The 24211-nt window shown below is 48.5% G+C and overlaps 1 protein-coding gene across 1 annotated transcript in view; it reads left to right on the top strand.

Moving 5' to 3' along the window:
- Positions 1 to 24211, top strand: part of LOC122935558 (carbonic anhydrase 9-like) — an 87129-nt gene that overhangs the window by 30117 nt on the left and 32801 nt on the right. The window contains exons 4-8 of the mRNA XM_044291326.1: positions 1048 to 1140; positions 3433 to 3499; positions 5640 to 5797; positions 16072 to 16213; positions 23510 to 23566. Of these exons, the coding sequence (XP_044147261.1) occupies positions 1048 to 1140; positions 3433 to 3499; positions 5640 to 5797; positions 16072 to 16213; positions 23510 to 23566 (517 nt within the window). The remainder of the gene's footprint in view (positions 1 to 1047; positions 1141 to 3432; positions 3500 to 5639; positions 5798 to 16071; positions 16214 to 23509; positions 23567 to 24211) is intronic.

Genomic DNA, 24211 nt, shown 5'->3' with positions numbered 1-24211 from the left:
CCCAAGTGAATGACACTAACTGACCAGCATACATACACCTCAGCCCACCTGACAGGGAGGCCCTGTCCCCTCAGCCCACCTGACAGGGAGGCCCTGTCCCCTCAGCCCACCTGACAGGGACATACCCTCCCAACCAATCTTCCCAGTTCAAACCAGTCACAATTGTATGCTGAGATCTTCAGATATATTGTAGGCAGTCTGCGTCATATGGTAATGCCGTGATGGAAATGGGCAGCCCCCATAACCAGCTGTCCCTCCTCTCCTCAGGGACTGTGGGAGTCTCCTGCTCTGCTCCTTCCGCTCTCGTCTGTGCTCCTCTGAGGATGTCTCGCACTTTGCTTCTTCCTGGCTGGGTGCTCCCTTCCAACGCTCTGGGGTCTTTCCTTTCTACCCCAACTTCAGCCTCCATTGTCACCAGTTTGCAAAGGCCTTTTTTACTCACAAGTTGTCTCCACATCTGCCAGACTTTACAACCCACATTGCTCACTGGGTTCTCTCCAATTCTCTGGTTTCCAGGCCACCTGTAATGGCGCTACTCTGTAGTCAGCTCCGGCTCGATTCCCCAGGCTCTCCACCATCTTCCCTCACTTCCTGTCAACCAGAATATTCAGGTTTCCAAAGTGGATGTAGATGAACTTTTACCTATTCTTTTTGGAAGAGAGGCACAGCTACTTGTCCACAAGTTGCAACCTAAGACGGATGTTGTCCTGCTATCTTACCCCAGCTCCTCTGTGCCCTTTTGGGAGCTTTTCTGGTCTCTGCTCCTCTGATCTTGTGCATCGACCACCCCCCCCCCCCTCACACCTGTCGTGTCGCACTTGGGGTACTCTGTCACACTTAGCAGAACTCAGAACCACTCAGGGACATAAACCTCACTTACCAGGCCCTCCAGGTGGGAAACACCACCTGGCTATCAAACTTCTTCCCCAAATTTAAAGGGGCCGTACTTATGGACAGCAAGGCGGACACCTCTTGCCCCCCTTACTTGCCCACAGCTGCTCTCACCATTCTGTATCCCGCTAATAACTTGCTGATTTCTTTCCTTAGATCCATGTGGTTTACTTTAACTCTGAGTACCAGAGTATGGACCTAGCATTAAACCAGTCCGGAGGCCTTGCTGTGTTGGCTGCGTTCATAGAGGTAAGTAGCCACTAGTAAGTCGGGGTGATGCAGCGTCTGTATGAGGAGCCGGGGGGATGCAGCGTCTGTATGAGGAGCCCGGGGTGATGCAGCTTCTATATGAGGAGCCGGGTTGTTGCAGCGCCTGTATGAGGAGCCCGGGGTGATGCAGCATCTGTATGAGGAGCCCGGGGTGATGCAGCTTCTATATGAGGAGCCCGGGGTGATGCAGCGTCTGTATGAGGAGCCCGGGGTGATGCAGCTTCTGTATGAGGAGCCCGGGGGTGATGCAGCGTCTGTATGAGGAGCCCGGGGTGATGCAGCTTCTATATGAGGACCCCGGGTTGTTGCAGCGCCTGTATGAGGAGCCGGGGTGATGCAGCGTCTATATGAGGAGCCCGGGGTGATGCAGCGTCTGTATGAGGAGCCCGGGGTGATGCAGCGTCTGTATGAGGAGCCCGGGGTGTTGCAGCATCTGTATGAGGAGCCCGGGGTGATGCAGCTTCTATATGAGGAGCCCGGGGTGATGCAGCGTCTGTATGAGGAGCCCGGGGGTGATGCAGCTTCTATATGAGGAGCCCGGGGGTGATGCAGCGTCTGTATGAGGAGTCGGGGTGATGCAGCGTCTGTATGAGGAGCCCGGGGTGTTGCAGCGTCTGTATGAGGAGCCCGGGGTGATGCAGCTTCTATATGAGGAGCCCGGGGTGTTGCAGCGCCTGTATGAGGAGCCCGAGGCGTTGCAGCGTCTGTATGAGGAGCCCGAGGCGATGCAGCATCTATATGAGGAGCCCGGGGTGTTGCAGCGTCTGTATGAGGAGCCGGGGTGATGCAGCTTCTGTATGAGGAGCCGGGGTGTTGCAGCGTCTGTATGAGGAGCCGGGGTGTTGCAGCGTCTGTATGAGGAGCCGGGGTGTTGCAGCGTCTGTATGAGGAGCCGGGGTGTTGCAGCGTCTGTATGAGGAGCCGGGGTGTTGCAGCGTCTGTATGAGGAGCCGGGGTGTTGCAGCGTCTGTATGAGGAGCCGGGGTGTTGCAGCGTCTGTATGAGGAGCCGGGGTGTTGCAGCGTCTGTATGAGGAGCCGGGGTGTTGCAGCGTCTGTATGAGGAGCCTGAGGTGATGCAGCGTCTGTATGAGGAGCCGGGGTGTTGCAGCGTCTGTATGAGGAACCGGGGTGATGCAGCTTCTGTATGAGGAGACGGGGTGTTGCAGCGTCTGTATGAGGAGCCGGGGTGATGCAGCGTCTGTATGAGGAGCCGGGGCGTTGCAGCGTCTGTATGAGGAGCCGGGGTGATGCAGCTTCTGTATGAGGAGCCGGGGTGTTGCAGCGTCTGTATGAGGAGCCCGGGGTGTTGCAGCGACAGTATGAGGAGCCGGGGTGTTTCAGCGTCTGTATGAGGAGCCGGGGTGATGCAGCGTCTGTATGAGGAGCCGGGGTGTTGCAGCGTCTGTATGAGGAGCCGGGGTGTTGCAGCGTCTGTATGAGGAGCCCGGGGTGTTGCAGCGTCTGTATGAGGAGCCCGGGGTGATGCAGCGTCTGTATGAGGAGCCCGGGGTGATGCAGCGTCTGTATGAGGAGCCCGGGGTGATGCAGCGTCCGTATGAGGAGCCGGGGTGATGCAGCGTCTGTATGAGGAGCCGGGGTGTTGCAGCGTCTGTATGAGGAGCCGGGGTGATGCAGCGTCTGTATGAGGAGCCGGGGTGATGCAGCGTCTGTATGAGGAGCCCGGGGTGATGCAGCGCCTGTATGAGGAGCCCGGGGTGATGCAGCGCCTGTATGAGGAGCCGGGGTGTTGCAGCGTCTGTATGAGGAGCCGGGGTGTTGCAGCGTCTGTATGAGGAGCCGGGGTGTTGCAGCGTCTGTATGAGGAGCCGGGGTGATGCAGCGTCTGTATGAGGAGCCCAGGGTGATGCAGCGCCTGTATGAGGAGCCCGGGGTGATGCAGCGTCTGTATGAGGAGCCGGGGTGTTGCAGCGTCTGTATGAGGACCCCGGGGTGTTGCTGCGTCTGTATGAGGACCCCGGGGTGATGCAGCGTCTGTATGAGGAGCCCGGGGTGATGCAGCGTCTGTATGAGGACCCCGGGGTGTTGCAGCGCCTGTTTGTACTGCAGGAGACGGAATCAGTTGCAGCCGTTTCAGCTGTCGTCATCAGGAGAACATACTGCAGCCACGTCCAGAATGGGGTTGACATGAGGATCTGCAATGTTTGACCATGGACTGGCCCACAGTGTCTCTTTATAACCTTCATCAGGACCTTCTCTAGGTTGGGATAATAGAATGTCTCATGTTGTTGCATTTATGTTATTGTCACAGGAAGGACCTGAAGATAACGAAGCTTACGAGCATCTTCTGTCACATCTGGAGGAGGTGAAGGATGGTGGTGAGTCTGGAGCATCCTCGGCCTACAACCTGGTGCTTCTCAGTGTAAACTCCCCCTGAGATGGTCGGACCTTGTTCACACGTAGCAATTCTCAGTAATATGCCGGGAATGCCCCTCACCCCTTGTCTGTCTTTCATTTACATTGATTTTATCTGAAAACTTCTGACTCTTTCTATGAGACTCGTGTCGCAGATAAGGATAAGGACCATTTATATGACATGGACACTGAGAATCCTGGACTCTGAAGAGTCTTTGCCACCAGGCTAGAATCAGTCAGTAAGGGGTTAAGATCTGTACGTTAAGCACAGATACAGTCCTGATATATCTGATGGAGGTCCTGATATATCTGATGGAGGTCCTGATATATCTGATGGCGGTCCTGATATATCTGATGGAGGTCCTGATATATCTGATGGCGGTCCTGATATATCTGATGGAGGTCCTGATATATCTGATGGAGGTCCTGATATATCTGATGGAGGTCCTGATATATCTGATGGCGGTCCTGATATATCTGATGGACGTCCTGATATATCTGATGGCGGTCCTGATATATCTGATGGGGGTCCTGCTATATCTGATGGTGGTCCTGATATATCTGATGGACGTCCTGATATATCTGATGGCGGTCCTGATATATCTGATGGCGGTCCTGATATATCTGATGGAGGTCCTGATATATCTGATGGCGGTCCTGCTATATCTGATGGGGGTCCTGCTATATCTGATGGAGGTCCTGCTATATCTGATGGAGGTCCTGCTATATCTGATGGAGGTCCTGCTATATCTGATGGAGGTCCTGCTATATCTGATGGAGGTCCTGCTATATCTGATGGAGGTCCTGCTATATCTGATGGGGGTCCTGCTATATCTGATGGGGGTCCTGCTATATCTGATGGGGGTCCTGCTATATCTGATGGGGGTCCTGCTATATCTGATGGGGGTCCTGCTATATCTGATGGGGGTCCTGCTATATCTGATGGCGGTCCTGCTATATCTGATGGCGGTCCTGATATATGTGATGGAGGTCCGCGGTCCCGCTATATCTGATGGCGGTCCCGCTATATCTGATGGGGGTCCTGCTATATCTGATGGGGGTCCTGCTATATCTGATGGGGGTCCTGCTATATCTGATGGGGGTCCTGCTATATCTGATGGCGGTCCTGCTATATCTGATGGCGGTCCTGCTATATCTGATGGCGGTCCTGCTATATCTGATGGCGGTCCTGATATATGTGAGGGAGGTCCGCGGTCCTGATATATCTGATGGCGGTCCTGCTATATCTGATGGCGGTCCTGATATATCTGATGGCGGTCCTGATATATGTGATGGAGGTCCGCGGTCCTGCTATATCTGATGGCGGTCCTGCTATATCTGATGGCGGTCCTGCTATATCTGATGGGGGTCCTGCTATATCTGATGGGGGTCCTGCTATATCTGATGGGGGTCCTGCTATATCTGATGGGGGTCCTGCTATATCTGATGGCGGTCCTGCTATATCTGATGGCGGTCCTGCTATATCTGATGGCGGTCCTGCTATATCTGATGGCGGTCCTGCTATATCTGATGGCGGTCCTGCTATATCTGATGGCGGTCCTGCTATATCTGATGGCGGTCCTGCTATATCTGATGGGGGTCCTGCTATATCTGATGGCGGTCCTGCTATATCTGATGGCGGTCCTGCTATATCTGATGGCGGTCCTGATATATCTGATGGCGGTCCTGCTATATCTGATGGCGGTCCTGATATATCTGATGGCGGTCCTGATATATCTGATGGCGTCCTGATATATGTGATGGCGGTCCCTGATATATTTGATCCGCGGTCCTGATATATGTGATGGCGGTCCGCTATATTGATGGCGGTCCTGCTATATTTGATGGCGGTCCTGCTATATCTGATGGCGGTCCTGCTATATCTGATGGCGGTCCTGCTATATCTGATGGCGGTCCTGCTATATCTGATGGCGGTCTGCTATATCTGATGGCGGTCCTGCTATATCTGATGGCGGTCCTGCTATATCTGATGGCGGTCCTGCTATATCTGATGGCGGTCCTGATATTGTTGATGTTTCCCGTGTTTGTACAGAATTACCACAGAGGAAGTATCGGCACTGATCCTGTATATTTATATCGCAGGAGAAAGCAGAGAGATTCCTGGATTTGATATTCGTGGATTGTTACCTCAGCAGCTGGACAGATACTTTCGGTATAATGGATCTCTCACCACTCCACCATGCCTCCAGACTGTCAACTGGACCATCTTCAACCAGACTGTTCCTCTGTCTGCCAGACAGGTCAGAGAACTACACACCCTAAACCTGGCTATCCTCAAAATGCAATCCTCACCCAACTCCAATCCTGTCTCCACACTCCACCCTCATCTCGGCTCTAATCTTCACTGTTACTCTGATCCTTACCCAACCATACACCGTACAATAGCTCTAACTCCTACCCCACACGCAAGGCCGGCGTCAGCACCCGGCATACCCGGACAAGTGCTCCGATCAGGATGCATCACGATGTCTCCAGTTTAGTCAGTGTACGTTTTTTTGACTGAGAAAATACTGCCGCATGCTGCGGTATTTTCTCCGTCCAAAATTCCGGAACGGCATTATTTTACATTGAAATACATTAATCCGGCCCCAAGTGTTCCAGAAAAAGTGATCCGGTTTTGCGGTCTGCACATGCGCAGACCTTTTAAAAATGTGAAGAAGATAAATACCGGAGAGACGAATCCAGTATTGCAATGCATTTGTGATATGGATCCGCAATGGTATCCGTTTGCATACAGATTGCCGGATCCGGTAGGCAGTTCTGGCGATGGAACTTCCTGCCGGAATACAACAATGCAAGTGTGAAAGTACCCTGAGCTCAGACATTAATCTTTACCCAAACGCCAATCCAGTGGTGTACTAAGGGGGGAACGTGGGGGCGGTCTGCCCGGGTGCCAGCTCTCAGGGGGGCGCCTGAAGCAATGAGCGCTTCCATCAATACAGATGCTGCATACAGATTGTAGCGCTCATTGCTGGAGCGCAGGGAGCCAGGTCCTGTCCCTCCCCGCGCTCCTCCCCGCGCTCCTCCCCGCGCTCCTCCCCGCGCTCCTCCCCGCGCTCCTCCCCGCGCTCCTCCCCGCGCTCCTCCCCGCGCTCCTCCCCGCGCTCCTCCCCGCGCTCCTCCCCGCGCTCCTCCCCGCGCTCCTCCCCGCGCTCCTCCCCGCGCTCCTCCCCGCGCTCCTCCCCGCGCTCCGCCCCGCGCTCCTTCCCTCCTACAGGCCGGCGGTGCACAGAATGGTGAAGCAGGAAGACTTCCCCCCGCTTCACGATCTGTACCTGCAGGGAAGAGGACTGTGAGCTTCAGGAACGGGACTAGGTGAGTAGGTACTGTGTTTTTTTTTTGTTTTTTTTTGTTTTTTAATACAGAGGAGATAAAGAGGACTGGGGGGGGGGGGGCACAGAGGGCTTTATTACTATGGAGGGGGCACAGAGTTCTTTATTACTATGGAGGGGGCACAGAGGGCTTTATTACTATGGAGGGGGCACAGAGGGATTTATTACTATGGAGGGGGCACAGAGGACTTTATTACTATGGAGGGGGCACAGAGGGCTTTATTACTATGAAGGGGGCACAGAGGGCTTTATTACTATGGAGGGGGCACAGAGTTCTTTATTACTATGGAGGGGGCACAGAGGGCTTTATTACTATGGAGGGGGCACAGAGGGATTTATTACTATGGAGGGGGCACAGAGGACTTTATTACTATGGAGGGGGCACAGAGGACTTTATTACTATGAAGGGGGCACAGAGGGCTTTATTACTATGGAGGGGGCACAGAGGGCTTTATTACTATGGAGGGGGCACAGAGGGCTTTATTACTATGGAGGGGGCACAGAAGGCTTTATTACTATGGAGGGGGCACAGAAGGCTTTATTACTATGGAGGGGGCACAGAGGGCTTTATTACTATGGAGGGGGCACAGAGGGCTTTATTACTATGAAGGGGGCACAGGGGGCTTTATTACTATGGAGGGGGCACAGAGGGCTTTATTACTATGGAGGGGGCACAGAAGGCTTTATTACTATGGAGGGGGCACAGAGGGCTTTATTACTATGGAGGGGGCACAGAGGGCTTTATTACTATGAAGGGGGCACAGGGGGCTTTATTACTATGGAGGGGGCACAGAGGGCTTTATTACTATGGAGGGGGCACAGGGGGCTTTATTACTATGGAGGGGGCACAGAGGACTTTATTACTATGGTGCGGGCACAGAGGACTTTATTACTATGGAGGGGGCAAAGAGGTCTTTATTACTATGGAGGGGGCACAGAGGGCATTACTGCTATCAGGCTAGTTTCCCAATAGCCGCAATGGACTCCAGCCGGCCTGTCGGATCTATGCTGCCGCTAGTGCACGCGTCCCCCCTGGACTACAGCTCCGGCCCCATTGACTATAATGGTGAAGAGGCGGAGTTCCAGCGGCAGCACGGCAGTGCATGCTGAGAGGCGGCCGGAATAAAAGAAAAACATTTCACCCCCGGAACATCCCGGCGGAGTCCCTTGCCGCTAGGTTGAAACTAGCCTTAAGAGGGCACAATGGGCATTATTACTGTGAAAGGGGCACAGAGAGGGCATTACTACTGTGAGGGGGCACAATGTGGGCATTACTACTGTGAGGGGGCACAATGTGGGCATTACTACTGTGAGGGGGCACAATGTGGGTATAACTACATTGAGGAGGCACATATCTGGGCATCGCTACTGTGAGGGGGCACATATCTGGGTATAACTACTGTGATGGGGGCACATATCTGGGTATAACTACTGTGATGGGGGCACATATCTGGGCATAACTACTGTGAGGGGGCACATATCTGGGTATAACTACTGTGAGGGGGCACATATCTGGGTATAACTACTGTGAGGGGGCACATATCTGGGTATAACTACTGTGATGGGGGCACATATCTGGGTATAACTACTGTGATGGGGGCACATATCTGGGCATAACTACTGTGAGGGGGCACATATCTGGGTATAACTACTGTGAGGGGGCACATATCTGGGTATAACTACTGTGAGGGGGCACATATCTGGATATAACTACTATGAGGGGGCACATATCTGGCCATAACTTCTCTGAGGGGGCACATATCTGGGTATAACTACTGTGAGGGGGCACGTATCTGGGTATAACTACTGTGAGGGGGCACGTATCTGGGTATAACTACTGTGAGGGGGCACGTATCTGGGCATAACTACTGTGAGGGGGCACATATCTGGGTATAACTACTGTGAGGGGGGCACATATCTGGGCATAACTACTGTGAGGGGGGCACATATCTGGGCATAACTACTGTGGGGGGGCACATATCTGGGCATAACTACTGTGGGGGGGCACATATCTGGGTATAACTACTGTGAGGGGGGCACATATCTGGGTATAACTACTGTGAGGGGGGCACATATCTGGCCATAACTACTGTGAGGGGGGCACGTATCTGGGTATAACTACTGTGAGGGGGGCACATATCTGGGTATAACTACTGTGAGGGGGCACATATCTGGGTATAACTACTGTGAGGGGGGCACGTATCTGGGTATAACTACTGTGAGGGGGGCACATATCTGGGTATAACTACTGCGAGGGGGCACAATTCTTTTTTTACAGTATTGTGGGGGAAAGGAGAAAGGACCCGCCCGGGTGACAAACTCCATAGGCAGGCCACTGCTCCAATCCTTACTATAACTTTAATCCTTCCCTCAGATTGTAATCTATCATCTGGTACTAATTCTGTATAATGCTAATCTATACCCTGAACTATAATACATGGTGAGTCTAGAGTTTTGTGAGATCCATTGTATGACGGGTGTGAGATCCATTGTATGATGGGTGTCAGATACATTGTGTGATGGGTGTCAGATACATTGTGTGATGGGTGTCAGATACATTGTATGATGGGTGTGAGGTACATTGTGTGACGGGTGTCAGATACATTGTATGATGGGTGTCAGATACATTGTGTGACGGGTGTCAGATACATTGTATGATGGGTGTGAGATATATTGTGTGATGGGTGTCAGATACATTGTATGATGGGTGTCAGATACATTGTATGATGGGTGTCAGATACATTGTGTGATGGGTGTCAGATACATTGTGTGATGGGTGTCAGATACATTGTATGATGGGTGTCAGATACATTGTATGATGGGTGTCAGATCCATTGTATGATGGGTGTCAGATACATTGTGTGACGGGTGTGAGATACATTGTGTGACGGGTGTCAGACACATTGTGTGACGGGTGTCAGACACATTGTGTGACGGGTGTCAGACACATTGTGTGACGGGTGTGAGATACATTGTGTGACGGGTGTGAGATACATTGTGTGACGGGTGTGAGATACATTGTGTGACGGGTGTGAGATACATTGTGTGACGGGTGTGAGATACATTGTGTGACGGGTGTGAGGTACATTGTGTGACGGGTGTGAGATACATTGTGTGACGGGTGTGAGATACATTGTGTGACGGGTGTGAGGTACATTGTGTGACGGGTGTGAGGTACATTGTGTGACGGGTGTGAGGTACATTGTGTGACGGGTGTGAGGTACATTGTGTGACGGGTGTGAGGTACATTGTGTGACGGGTGTGAGGTACATTGTGTGACGGGTGTGAGGTACATTGTGTGACGGGTGTGAGATACATTGTGTGACGGGTGTGAGATCCATTGTGTGACGGGTGTGAGATCCATTGTGTGACGGGTGTGAGATCCATTGTGTGACGGGTGTGAGATCCATTGTGTGACGGGTGTGAGATCCATTGTGTGACGGGTGTGAGATCCATTGTGTGACGGGTGTGAGTCCATTGTGTGACGGGTGTGAGGTCCATTGTGTGACGGTGTGAGGTCCATTGTGTGACGGGTGTGAGTACATTGTGTGACGGGTGTGAGATACATTGTGTGACGGGTGTGAGATACATTGTGTGACGGGTGTGAGACACATTGTGTGACGGGTGTGAGATCCATTGTGTGACGGGTGTGAGATCCATTGTGTGACGGGTGTGAGATCCATTGTGTGACGGGTGTGAGATCCATTGTGTGACGGGTGTGAGATACATTGTGTGACGGGTGTGAGGTACATTGTGTGACGGGTGTGAGATACATTGTGTGACGGGTGTGAGATCCATTGTGTGACGGGTGTGAGGTCCATTGTGTGACGGGTGTGAGATCCATTGTGTGACGGGTGTGAGGTACATTGTGTGACGGGTGTGAGATACATTGTGTGACGGGTGTCAGGTACATTGTGTGACGGGTGTCAGGTACATTGTGTGACGGGTGTGAGGTACATTGTGTGACGGGTGTGAGATACATTGTGTGACGGGTGTGAGATACATTGTGTGATGGGTGTGAGACACATTGTGTGACGGGTGTCAGATACATTGTATGACGGGTGTCAGACTCAGTAGACGGTGAGATACACATTGTATTATGAATAGTATCTCTCAGGTCTCCTCTGTGTAGAGCGCTGCAGTAACTCCAGGCATGGCCAGCAGATGGCGCCATGTATACACATAATAAGCATCCGCAGACGCCCTGCTGACAGAGCCTTTAAAGGGAAAATGTGTTCCCCCATTGCTGCGCCTGTGTGATGTCACCTCTCCTTCACTGCGCTAATATCACTTTAAAAAGTGTCCTTCCAACTGTCAGAAAGAGAAGAAACAGCTGGAAGGCGCATTCACTGACTTCTGCTCTGTGCCTTAAAGGGGAAGTGCATGTATTATGTCACTAGCAGAATCATTGTCATATATGTAATGAGGGGCCCTCACCCTGTGATCGCCTCCATATCTGGTGCTGACTCGGGGCCCGGGGCTCACGGCTCTGCTGCAGCTGCTCTTTGTCCTCTCCCTACAAGGAGATTGCTGAGCACTGAGAAGACGGACGCGTCTCAAGACTTTATAAGGAAATCTCAATGTATACAGTCACCAGGGATGATGGGAGTACTCTGTGCGGAGCACATCTCGGGGCAACGACAGCATTAGAAATAATCCTGAGGATTCATGAGAAATAAGAAGGTCCTCTAGAAATCGGGTGTAAAAGAGATAAAAAAACAGGGTCAAACACTGTCCCTATAGTGCCATACAGTACCGAGCACAGTCCTCCATACACTGTTCCTATAGTGCCATACAGTACCGAGCACAGTCCTCCATACACTGTTCCTATAGTGCCATACAGTACCGAGCACAGTCCTCCATACACTGTTCCTATAGTGCCATACAGTACCGAGCACAGTCCTCCATACACTGTCCCTATAGTGCCATACAGTACCGAGCACAGTCCTCCATACACTGTTCCTATAGTGCCATACAGTACCGAGCACAGTCCTCCATACGCTGTCCCTATAGTGCCATACAGTACCGAGCACAGTCCTCCATACGCTGTTCCTATAGTGCCATACAGTACCGAGCACAGTCCTCCATACACTGTTCCTATAGTGCCATACAGTACCGAGCACAGTCCTCCATACGCTGTTCCTATAGTGCCATACAGTACCGAGCACAGTCCTCCATACACTGTTCCTATAGTGCCATACAGTACCGAGCACAGTCCTCCATACACTGTCCCTATAGTGCCGTACAGTACCGAGCACAGTCCTCCATACACTGCCCCTATAGTGCCATACAGTACCGAGCACAGTCCTCCATACACTGTTCCTATAGTGCCGCGCACAGTCCTCCATACACTGTCCCTATAGTGCCATACAGTACCGAGCACAGTCCTCCATACACTGTCCCTATAGTGCCATACAGTACCGAGCACAGTCCTCCATACACTGTCCCTATAGCGCCGAGCACAGTCCTCCATACACTGTCCCTATAGTGCCGAGCACAGTCCTCCATACACTGTCCCTATAGTGCCGAGCACAGTCCTCCATACACTGTCCCTATAGTGCCATACAGTGCTGAGCACAGTCCTCCATACACTGTCCCTATAGTGCCATACAGTGCCGAGCACAGTCCTCCATACTGTCCCTATAGTGCCGAACACAGTCCTCCATACACTGTCCCTATAGTGCCATACAGTACCGAGCACAGTCCTCCATACACTGTTCCTATAGTGCCATACAGTGGCCATACAGTGCCGAGCACAGTCCTCCATACACTGTCCCTATAGTGCCGAGCACAGTCCTCCATACACTGTCCCTATAGTGCCATACAGTGCTGAGCACAGTCCTCCATACACTGTCCCTATAGTGCCATACAGTGCCGAGCACAGTCCTCCATACACTGTCCCTATAGTGCCATACAGTGCTGAGCACAGTCCTCCATACACTGTCCCTATAGTGCCGAGCACAGTCCTCCATACACTGTCCCTATAGTGCCATACAGTGCTGAGCATAGTCCTCCATACACTGTCCCTATAGTGCCATATAGTGCCGAGCACAGTCCTCCATACTGTCCCTATAGTGCCGAGCACAGTCCTCCATACACTGTCCCTATAGTGCCATACAGTACCGAGCACAGTCCTCCATACACTGTTCCTATAGTGCCGCGCACAGTCCTCCATCCACTGTCCCTATAGCTCCGAGCACAGTCCTCCATCCACTGTCCCTATAGTGCCATACAGTGCCGAGCACAGTCCTCCATACACTGTCCCTATAGTGCCGAGCACAGTCCTCCATACACTGTCCCTATAGTGCCATACAGTGCCAAGCACAGTCCTCCATACACTGTCCCTATAGTGCCATACAGTACCGAGCACAGTCCTTTACGCACTGTCCCTATAGTGCCATACAGTGCCGAGCACAGTCCCCCATACAATGTCCCTATAGTGCCATAGAGTGCCAAAAACAGTCCTCCATACACTGTCCCTATGTTGTCATATAATGCCGAGCACAGTCCTCCAAACACTGTCCCTATAGTGCCATACAGTGCCGAGCACAGTCCTCTATGCACTGTCCCTATAGTGCCATACAGTGCCGAGCACAGTCCTCCAAACACTGTCCCTATAGTGCCATACAGTGCCGAGCACAGTCCTCCATACGCTGTCTTTATAGTGCCAAACCATGCCCAAAAGAATCCTTCATAGATTGCCCCTATAATTTTATTCAGTGCCGAGCACAGTCCTCCATACACTGCTTTTATAGTGCCATACAGTGCCCAGAATAATCCTCCATACATTGCCCTATAATGCCATACAGTGACCAGATGAATCCTCTGTACACTCCCTCTATAGTGCCATACAGTTACCATGGCAATCCTCCATAAATGGTCCCTATAGTGCCATACAGTTACCATGGCAATCCTCCATAAATGGTCCCTATAGTGCCATACAGTGCCCAGAACAATCCTCCATATACTGTCCCTATAGTTCCATAAAGAGCCCAGAATAATCCTCCATACAATGCCCCTATAGTGCCATACAGTGCTATAAGAAGTCTTGATACACTGTCCTTATAGTGCCATACAGTGCCCATATAAATCCTCGATACACTGCCCCTTTAGTGCCATAGAGTGCCCAGATGAATACTCCTTTCAATGCCCCTATAGATACATACAGTTCCCAGAATAATAATCTGTACACTGCCCCATAGTGCCATACAGTGCCTAGTAGACATATCCATACACTGTCCCTATAGTGCCATACAGTGCCTAGAAGAAACCTCCATACACTGTCAATATAGTGCCATACAGTGCCCGGGGAAATCCTCTATACACTGCCTCTATAGTGCCATACAGTGCTGAGAACAGTCCTCCATACACTGTCCCTATAGTGCCATACAGTGCCCGGGGAAATCCTCTATACACTGCCCCTATAGATACATACAGTGCACAGATAAATGCTCCATACACTGCCTCTAGAGTGTCATACAGTGCCCAGAAGAATCCTCCATACACTGTCGCTATAGTGCCATACAGTGCTGAGAACAGTCCTCCATACACTGTCCCTATAGTGCCATACAGTGCCCGGGGAAATCCTCTATACACTGCCCCTATAGATACATACAGTGCACAGATAAATCCTCCATACACTGCCTCTAGAGTGTCATACAGTGCCCAGAAGAATCCTCCATACACTGTCGCTATAGTGCCATACAGTGCCCAGAAGAATCCTCCATACACTGCCTCTATAGTGCCATACAGTGCCTAGAAGAATCCTCCATACACTGTCGCTATAGTGCCATACAGTGCCCAGAAGAATCCTCCATACACTGCCTCTATAGTGCCATACAGTGCCTAGAAGAATCCTCCATACACTGTCGCTATAGTGCCATACAGTGCCCAGAAGAATCCTCCATACACTGCCTCTATAGTGCCATACAGTGCCTAGAAGAATACTCCATACACTGTCGCTATAGTGCCATACAGTGCCCAGAAGAATCCTCCATCCACTGCCTCTATGGTGCCATACAGTGCCTAGAAGAATCCTCCATACACTGCCTCTATAGTGTCATACAGTGCCCAGAAGAATCCTCCATACACTGCCTCTATAGTGCCATACAGTGCCTAGAAGAATACTCCATACACTGTCGCTATAGTGCCATACAGTGCCCAGAAGAATCCTCCATACACTGCCTCTATAGTGTCATACAGTGCCCAGAAGAATCCTCCATACACTGCCTCTATAGTGCCATACAGTGCCTAGAAGAATACTCCATACACTGTCGCTATAGTGCCATACAGTGCCCAGAAGAATCCTCCATACACTGCCTCTATAGTGCCATACAGTGCCTAGAAGAATACTCCATACACTGTCGCTATAGTGCCATACAGTGCCCAGAAGAATCCTTCATACACTGCCTCTATAGTGCCATACAGTGCCTAGAAGGATACTCCATACACTGTCGCTATAGTGCCATACAGTGCCCAGAAGAATCCTCCATACACTGCCTCTATAGTGCCATACAGTGCCCAGAAGAATCCTCCATACACTGCCTCTATAGTGCCATACAGTGCCTAGAAGAATACTCCATAAACTGTCTCTATAGTGCCATACAGTGCCCAGAAGAATCCTTCATACACTGCCTCTATAGTGCCATACAGTGCCCAGAAGAATCCTTCATACACTGCCTCTATAGTGCCAAACAGTGCCCAGAAGAATCCTCCATACACTGCCTCTATAGTGCCATACAGTGCCCAGAAGAATCCTCCATACACTGCCTCTATAGTGCCATACAGTGCCTAGAAGAATACTCCATACACTGTCCCTATAGTGCCATACAGTGCCCAGAAGAATCTGGATGTGGGCAAATGTAGAGATGCTCATCTTAATTCTGAAGAGCAACCTCCCCCTGCTGGGTATTCCCATCTGTGCCATAAACCTGCAGGGAGACACTGAAGCTCCCGCCAGTCACGGCCTCGTCTGTATTGGCCAGAGACTTTGATAAAGGAAATCGTCTACCCCAGCGGTACCTAAGATAAGACTGCTTTCACACATGCAGGTTCTGTTCAGCTCCACCAGGAGCAGATTTATGCAATTTCTAACTGCACCTCTTCTACATCACAGATCAGAGAACCGTAGTTCAGGAGCTGCAGCATTGACCACCCAATGACTTCCCTCTGGTCTCTTCTAGCTGGCCATCCTGGAGGACACCATCCACCATGATCATGACCACATCCTACAGTTGAACTTCAGAGAACCGCAGGCTCTCAATGGACGTGTAGTGTTGTCCAGCTTCAGGGCGCCGGTGGGAGGTCGGAAGGCGCCCGGAGTAGGTAATGAAATGCCAGCCCTGTCCATGCAAAATATCAGCCCTCATCACTGCATCCTCCACTCTCCTGCCCTGCACCCCTCAGTTTTCAATTACTAATATAATAGTGCAGCGTATTGAGGCAGTGTACTGTACAGCAGGTAATGTAATAGTGCAGCATGTAGAGGCAGTGTACTGTACAGCAGGTAATATAATAGTGCAGTGTGTAGAGGCAGTGTACTGTACATCAGGTAATATAATAGTGCAGCGTGTAGAGGCAGTGTACTGTACAGCAGGTAATATAATAGTGCAGTGTGTAGAGGCAGTGTACTGTACAGCAGATAATATAATAGTGCAGCATGTAGAGGCAGTGTACTGTACAGCAGATAATATAATAGTGCAGCATGTAGAGGCAGTGTACTGTACAGCAGGTAATGTAAATAGTGCAGCATGTAGAGGGAGTGTACTGTACAGCAGATAATATAATAGTGCAGCGTGTAGAGGCAGTGTACTGTACAGCAGATAATATAATAGTGCAGCGTATTGAGGCAGTGTACTGTACAGCAGATAATATAATACTGCAGCGTGTAGAAGCAGTGTACTGTACAGCAGATAATATAATAGTGCAGCGTATAGAAGCAGTGTACTGTACAGCAGATAATATAATAGTGCAGCGTATTGAGGCAGTGTACTGTACAGCAGATAATATAATACTGCAGCGTGTAGAGGCAGTGTACTGTACAGCAGATAATATATTTGTGCAGTGTAGAGGCAGTGTTCTGTACAGCAGGTAATATAATAGTGCAGCGTGTAGAGGCAGTGTACTGTACAGCAGGTAATATAGTGCAGCGTGTAGAGGCAGTGTACTGTACAGCAGGTAATATATTGCAGCGTGTAGAGGCAGTGTACTGTACAGCAGATAATATAATAGTGCAGTGTATAGATGCAGTGTACTGTACAGCAGGTAATATAATAGTGCAGTGTGTAGAGGCAGTGTACTGTACAGCAGATAATATAATAGTGCAGTGTGTAGAGACAGTGTACTGTACAGCAGGTAATATAATAGTGCAGCGTATAGAGGCAGTGTAATGTACAGCAGATAATATAATAGTGCAGCATGTAGAGGCAGTGTACTGTACAGCAGGTAATATAATAGTGCAGTGTGTAGAGGCAGTGTACTGTACAGCAGATAATATAATAGTGCAGCATGTAGAGGCAGTGTACTGTACAGCAGATAATATAATAGTGCAGCGTATAGTAGCAGTGTACTGTACAGCAGATAATATAATAGTGCAGCGTATTGAGGCAGTGTACTGTACAGCAGATAATATATTACTGCAGCGTGTAGAGGCAGTGTACTGTACAGCAGATAATATATTTGTGCAGTGTGTAGAGGCAGTGTACTGTACAGCAGATAATATATTTGTGCAGTGTGTAGATGCAGTGTACTGTACAGCAGGTAATATATTGCAGCGTGTAGAGGCAGTGTACTGTACAGCAGATAATATAATAGTGCAGTGTGTAGAGGCAGTGTACTATACAGCAGGTAATATAATAGTGCAGCGTGTAGAGGCAGTGTACTGTACAGCAGGTAATATAATAGTGCAGCGTGTAGAGGCAGTGTACTATACAGCAGGTAATATAATAGTGCAGCGTGTAGAGGCAGTGTACTGTACAGCAGGTAATATAATAGTGCAGTGTGTAGAGACAGTGTACTGTACAGCAGATAGTGTAATAGTGCAGCGTGTAGAGGCAGTGGACTGTACAGCAGATAATATAATAGTGCAGTGTGTAGAGACAGTGTACTGTACAGCAGGTAATATAATAGTGCAGCATGTAGAGGCAGTGTACTGTACAGCAGGTAATATAATAGTGCAGCATGTAGAGGCAGTGTACTGTACAGCAGGTAATATAATAGTGCAGTGTGTAGAGACAGTGTACTGTACAGCAGGTAATATAATAGTGCAGCGTGTAGAGGCAGTGTACTGTACAGCAGGTAATATAATAGTGCAGCGTGTAGAGGCAGTGTACTATACAGCAGGTAATATAATAGTGCAGCGTGTAGAGGCAGTGTACTGTACAGCAGGTAATATAATAGTGCAGCGTGTAGAGGCAGTGTACTGTACAGCAGGTAATATAATAGTGCAGCGTGTAGAGGCAGTGGACTGTACAGCAGATAGTGTAATAGTGCAGCGTGTAGAGGCAGTGTACTGTACAGCAGATAATATAATAGTGCAGCATGTAGAGGCAGTGTACAGTACAGCAGGTAATATAATAGTGCAGCATGTAGAGGCAGTGTACTGTACAGCAGGTAATATAATAGTGCAGCGTGTAGAGGCAGTGTACTGTACAGCAGATAGTGTAATAGTGCAGCGTGTAGAGGCAGTGTACTGTACAGCAGGTAATATAATAGTGCAGTGTGTAGAGGCAGTGGACTGTACAGCAGATAATATAATAGTGCAGCATGTAGAGGCAGTGTACAGTACAGCAGGTAATATAATAGTGCAGCATGTAGAGGCAGTGTACTGTACAGCAGATTATATACAGTTGCAAGAAAAAGTATGTGAACCCTTTGGAATGATCTGGATTTCTGCACAAATTGGTCATAAAATGTGATCTGATCTTCATCTAAGTCCCAACAATAGACAATCACCGTCTGCTTAACCTAATAACACACAAAGAGTTAAATGTTACCATGTTTGTATTGAACACACCATGTAAACATTCACAGTGCAGGTGGATTTAATAACTGGTTGGACCTCCTTTGGCAGCAATAACTTCCACCAAACGTTTCCTGTAGTTGCAGATCAGACGCGCACAACGGTCAGGAGTAATTCTTGGCCATTCCTCTTTACAGAACTGTCTCAGTTCAGCAATATTCTTGGGATGTCTGGTGTGAATCGCTTTCTTGAGGTCCTGCCACAGCATCTCCATCGGGTTGAGGTCAGGACTCTGACTGGGCCTCTCCAGAAGGTGGATTTTCTTCTGTTTAAGCCATTCTGTTGTTGAGTTACTTCTATGCTTTGGGTCGTTGTCCTGTTGCAGCACCATCTTCTGTTGAGCTTCAGCTGGTGGACAGATGGCCTTAAGTTCTCCTGCAAAATGTCTTGATAAACTTGGGAATTCATTTTTCCTTCAATGGTAGCAATCCGTCCAGGCCCTGACACAGCAGAGCAGCCCCAAACCATGATGCCCCCACCACCTTACCTCACAGTTGGGATGAGGTTTTGAGGTTGGTGTGCTGTGCCTCTTTTACTCCACACATAGTGTTGTGTGTTTCTTCCAAACCACTCCACTTTGGTTTCCTCTGTCCACAGAATATTTTGCCAGTACTGCTGTGGAACATCCAGGTGCTCTTGTGCAAACTGTAAACGTGCAGCAATGTTTTTTGGACAGCAGTGGCTTCCTCTGTGGTGTCCTCCCATGAAATCCATTCTTGTTTAGTGTTTTACGTATCGTAGATTCGCTAACAGGGATGTCAGCATATGCCAGAGACTTCTGTAAGTCTTTAGCTGACACTCTAGGATTCTTCTTCACCTCATTGAGCAGTCTGCGCTGTGCTCTTGCAGTCATCTTTACAGGACGGCCGCTCCTAGGGAGAGTAGCAGCAGAGCTGAACTTTCTCCATTTATAGACAATTTGTCTTACCGTGGACTAATGAACAGCAAGGCTTTTGGAGATACTTTTATAACCCTTTCCAGCTTTATGCAAGTCAGCAATTCTTAATCGTAGGTCTTCTGAGAGCTCTTCTGTGCGAGGCATCATTCACATCAGGCAATGCTTCTTGTGAAAAGCAAACCCAGAACTGGTGTGTTTTTATAGGGCAGGGCAGCTGTAACCAACACCTCCAATCTCATCTCATTGACTGGACTCCAGTTGGCTGACACCTCACTCCAATTAGCTCTTGGAGATGTCATTAGTCTAGGGGTTCACATACTTTTTCCACCTGCCCTGTGAATGTTTACATGGTGTGTTCAATAAAAACATGGTAACATTTAACTCTTTGTGTGTTATTAGGTTAAGCCGACTGTGATTGTCTATTGTTGTGACTTAGATGAAGATCAGATCACATTTTATGACCAATTTGTGCAGAAATTCATATCATTCCAAAGGGTTCACATACTTTTTCTTGTAACTGTAATAGTGTAGCGTGGAGAGGCAGTGTACTGTACAGCAGATAATATAATAGTGCAGCGTATAGAGGCAGTGTACCGTACAGCAGATAATATAATAGTGCAGTGTGTAGAGGCAGTGTACTGTACAGCAGGTAATATATTGCAGCGTGTAGAGGCAGTGTACTGTACAGCAGATAATATAATAGTGCAGCGTATAGAGGCAGTGTACTGTACAGCAGATAATATAATAGTGCAGCATGTAGTGGAAGTGTACTGTACAGCAGGTAATATAATAGTGCAGCGTATAGAGGCAGTGTACTGTACAGCAGGTAATATAATAGTGCAGAGTGTAGAGGCAGTGTACTGTACAGCAGGTAATATAATAGTGCAGCATGTAGAGGCAGTGTACTGTACAGCAGGTAATATATTGCAGCGTGTAGAGGCAGTGTACTGTACAGCAGGTAATATAATAGTGCAGCGTGTAGAGGCAGTGTACTGTACAGCAGATAATATAATAGTGCAGTGTGTAGAGGCAGTGTACTGTACAGCAGGTAATATAATAGTGCAGCGTGTAGAGGCAGTGTACTGTACAGCAGATAATATAATAGTGCAGCGTGTAGAGGCAGTGTACTGTACAGCAGGTAATATAATATTGCAGCGTGTAGAGGCAGTGTACTGTACAGCAGATAATATAATAGTGCAGTGTGTAGAGGCAGTGTACTGTACAGCAGGTAATATAATAGTGCAGTGTACTGTACAGCAGATAATATAATAGTGCAGCGTGTAGAGGCAGTGTACTGTACAGCATATAATATAATAGTGCAGTGTGTAGAGGCAGTGTACTGTACAGCAGGTAATATAATAGTGCAGCGTGTAGTGGCAGTGTACAGTACAGCAGGTAATATAATAGTGCAGCATGTAGAGGCAGTGTACTGTACAGCAGATAATATAATAGTGCAGTGTGTAGAGGCAGTGTACTGTACAGCAGGTAATATAATAGTGCAGTGTGTAGAGGCAGTGGACTGTACAGCAGATAGTGTAATAGTGCAGCGTGTAGAGGCAGTGTACTGTACAGCAGGTAATATAATAGTGCAGCATGTAGTGGCAGTGTACTGTACAGCAGGTAATATAATAGTGCAGCGTGGAGAGGCAGTGTACTGTACAGCAGATAATATAATAGTGCAGCGTATAGAGGCAGTGTACCGTACAGCAGATAATATAATAGTGCAGTGTGTAGAGGCAGTGTACTGTACAGCAGGTAATATATTGCAGCGTGTAGAGGCAGTGTACTGTACAGCAGATAATATAATAGTGCAGCGTATAGAGGCAGTGTACTGTACAGCAGATAATATAATAGTGCAGCATGTAGTGGAAGTGTACTGTACAGCAGGTAATATAATAGTGCAGCGTATAGAGGCAGTGTACTGTACAGCAGGTAATATAATAGTGCAGAGTGTAGAGGCAGTGTACTGTACAGCAGGTAATATAATAGTGCAGCATGTAGAGGCAGTGTACTGTACAGCAGGTAATATATTGCAGCGTGTAGAGGCAGTGTACTGTACAGCAGGTAATATAATAGTGCAGCGTGTAGAGGCAGTGTACTGTACAGCAGATAATATAATAGTGCAGTGTGTAGAGGCAGTGTACTGTACAGCAGGTAATATAATAGTGCAGCGTGTAGAGGCAGTGTACTGTACAGCAGATAATATAATAGTGCAGCGTGTAGAGGCAGTGTACTGTACAGCAGGTAATATAATATTGCAGCGTGTAGAGGCAGTGTACTGTACAGCAGATAATATAATAGTGCAGTGTGTAGAGGCAGTGTACTGTACAGCAGGTAATATAATAGTGCAGTGTACTGTACAGCAGATAATATAATAGTGCAGCGTGTAGAGGCAGTGTACTGTACAGCATATAATATAATAGTGCAGTGTGTAGAGGCAGTGTACTGTACAGCAGGTAATATAATAGTGCAGCGTGTAGTGGCAGTGTACAGTACAGCAGGTAATATAATAGTGCAGCATGTAGAGGCAGTGTACTGTACAGCAGATAATATAATAGTGCAGTGTGTAGAGGCAGTGTACTGTACAGCAGGTAATATAATAGTGCAGTGTGTAGAGGCAGTGGACTGTACAGCAGATAGTGTAATAGTGCAGCGTGTAGAGGCAGTGTACTGTACAGCAGGTAATATAATAGTGCAGCATGTAGTGGCAGTGTACTGTACAGCAGGTAATATAATAGTGCAGCGTGTAGTGGCAGTGTACTCTACAGCAGGTAATATAATAGTGCAGCGCGTAGTGGCAGTGTACTGTACAGCAGGTAATATAATAGTGCAGCGTGTAGTGGCAGTGTACTGTACAGCAGGTAATATAATAGTGCAGCATGTAGTGGCAGTGTACTGTACAGCAGATAATATAATAGTGCAGCGTGTAGAGGCAGTGTACTGTACAGCAGGTAATATAATAGTGCAGCGTGTAGTGGCAGTGTAGTGTACAGCAGGTAATATAATAGTGCAGCATGTAGTGGCAGTGTACTGTACAGCAGATAATATAATAGTGCAGCGTGTAGTGGCAGTGTACAGTACAGCAGATAATATAATAGTGCAGCATGTAGAGGCAGTGTACTGTACAGCAGGTAATATAATAGTGCAGCATGTAGTGGCAGTGTACTGTACAGCAGGTAATATAATAGTGCAGCATGTAGAGGCAGTGTACTATACAGCAGGTAATATAATAGTGCAGCATGTAGAGGCAGTGTACTGTACAGCAGGTAATATAATAGTGCAGCATGTAGTGGCAGTGTACTATACAGCAGGTAATATAATAGTGCAGCATGTAGAGGCAGTGTACTGTACAGCAGGTAATATAATAGTGCAGCATGTAGAGGCAGTGTACTGTACAGCAGGTAATATAATAGTGCAGTATGTAGAGGCAGTGTACTGTACAGCAGATAGTATAATAGTGCAGCGTGTAGAGGCAGTGTACTGTACAGCAGGTAATATAATAGTGCAGCATGTAGAGGCAGTGTACTGTACAGCAGGTAATATAATAGTGCAGCGTGTAGAGGCAGTGTACTGTACAGCAGATAGTATAATAGTGCAGCGTGTAGAGGCAGTGTACTGTACAGCAGGTAATATAATAGTGCAGCGTGTAGAGGCATTTTTTTTATACAATGATAATTTCTCATTTCTTCCCATGATATCACAGCTCCTCCAGCTTCGCCCTCTGACACTGATGATCCCTCATCACGCAACACTGAGACAGGTATGAAATGTTCTGCATCAGGAACCCCAGACCAGTAGTCACAATATTTATGATATTCAGTGTGTTCCCCATGTGAACAGTAGTGATAAGCGGCACAGGCAATATTTGTTTTGAAGCAGTGTACTGTACAGCAGATAGTATAATAGTGCAGCATGTAGAGACAGTGTACTGTACAGCAGATAGTATAATTGTGCAGCATGTAGAGGCAGTGTACTGTACAGCAGGTGATATAATAGTGCAGCATGTAGAGGCAGTGTACTGTACAGCAGATAGTATAATAGTGCAGCGTGTAGAGGCAGTGTACTGTACAGCAGGTAATATAATAGTGCAGCGTGTAGTGGCAGTGTACTGTACAGCAGGTAATATAATAGTGCAGCGTGTAGTGGCAGTGTACTGTACAGCAGGTAATATAATAGTGCAGCATGTAGAGGCAGTGTACTGTACAGCAGGTAATATAATAGTGCAGCATGTAGAGGCAGTGTACTGTACAGCAGGTAATATAATAGTGCAGCGTGTAGAGGCAGTGTACTGTACAGCAGGTAATATAATTGTACATTTCATGTAAACCGTCCAGTGACCTATATCCAGTGTGTTCCCCAAGTGAACAGTCCAGTGATCTATATCCGTTGTGTGCCCCATGTAAAC

Source organism: Bufo gargarizans, chromosome 4 (assembly GCF_014858855.1).
Source record: "Bufo gargarizans isolate SCDJY-AF-19 chromosome 4, ASM1485885v1, whole genome shotgun sequence".
NCBI lineage: Eukaryota > Metazoa > Chordata > Amphibia > Anura > Bufonidae > Bufo > Bufo gargarizans.
Note: the sequence above shows the minus strand (reverse complement) of the source record. Positions and strands in the feature narration are given on the sequence as shown.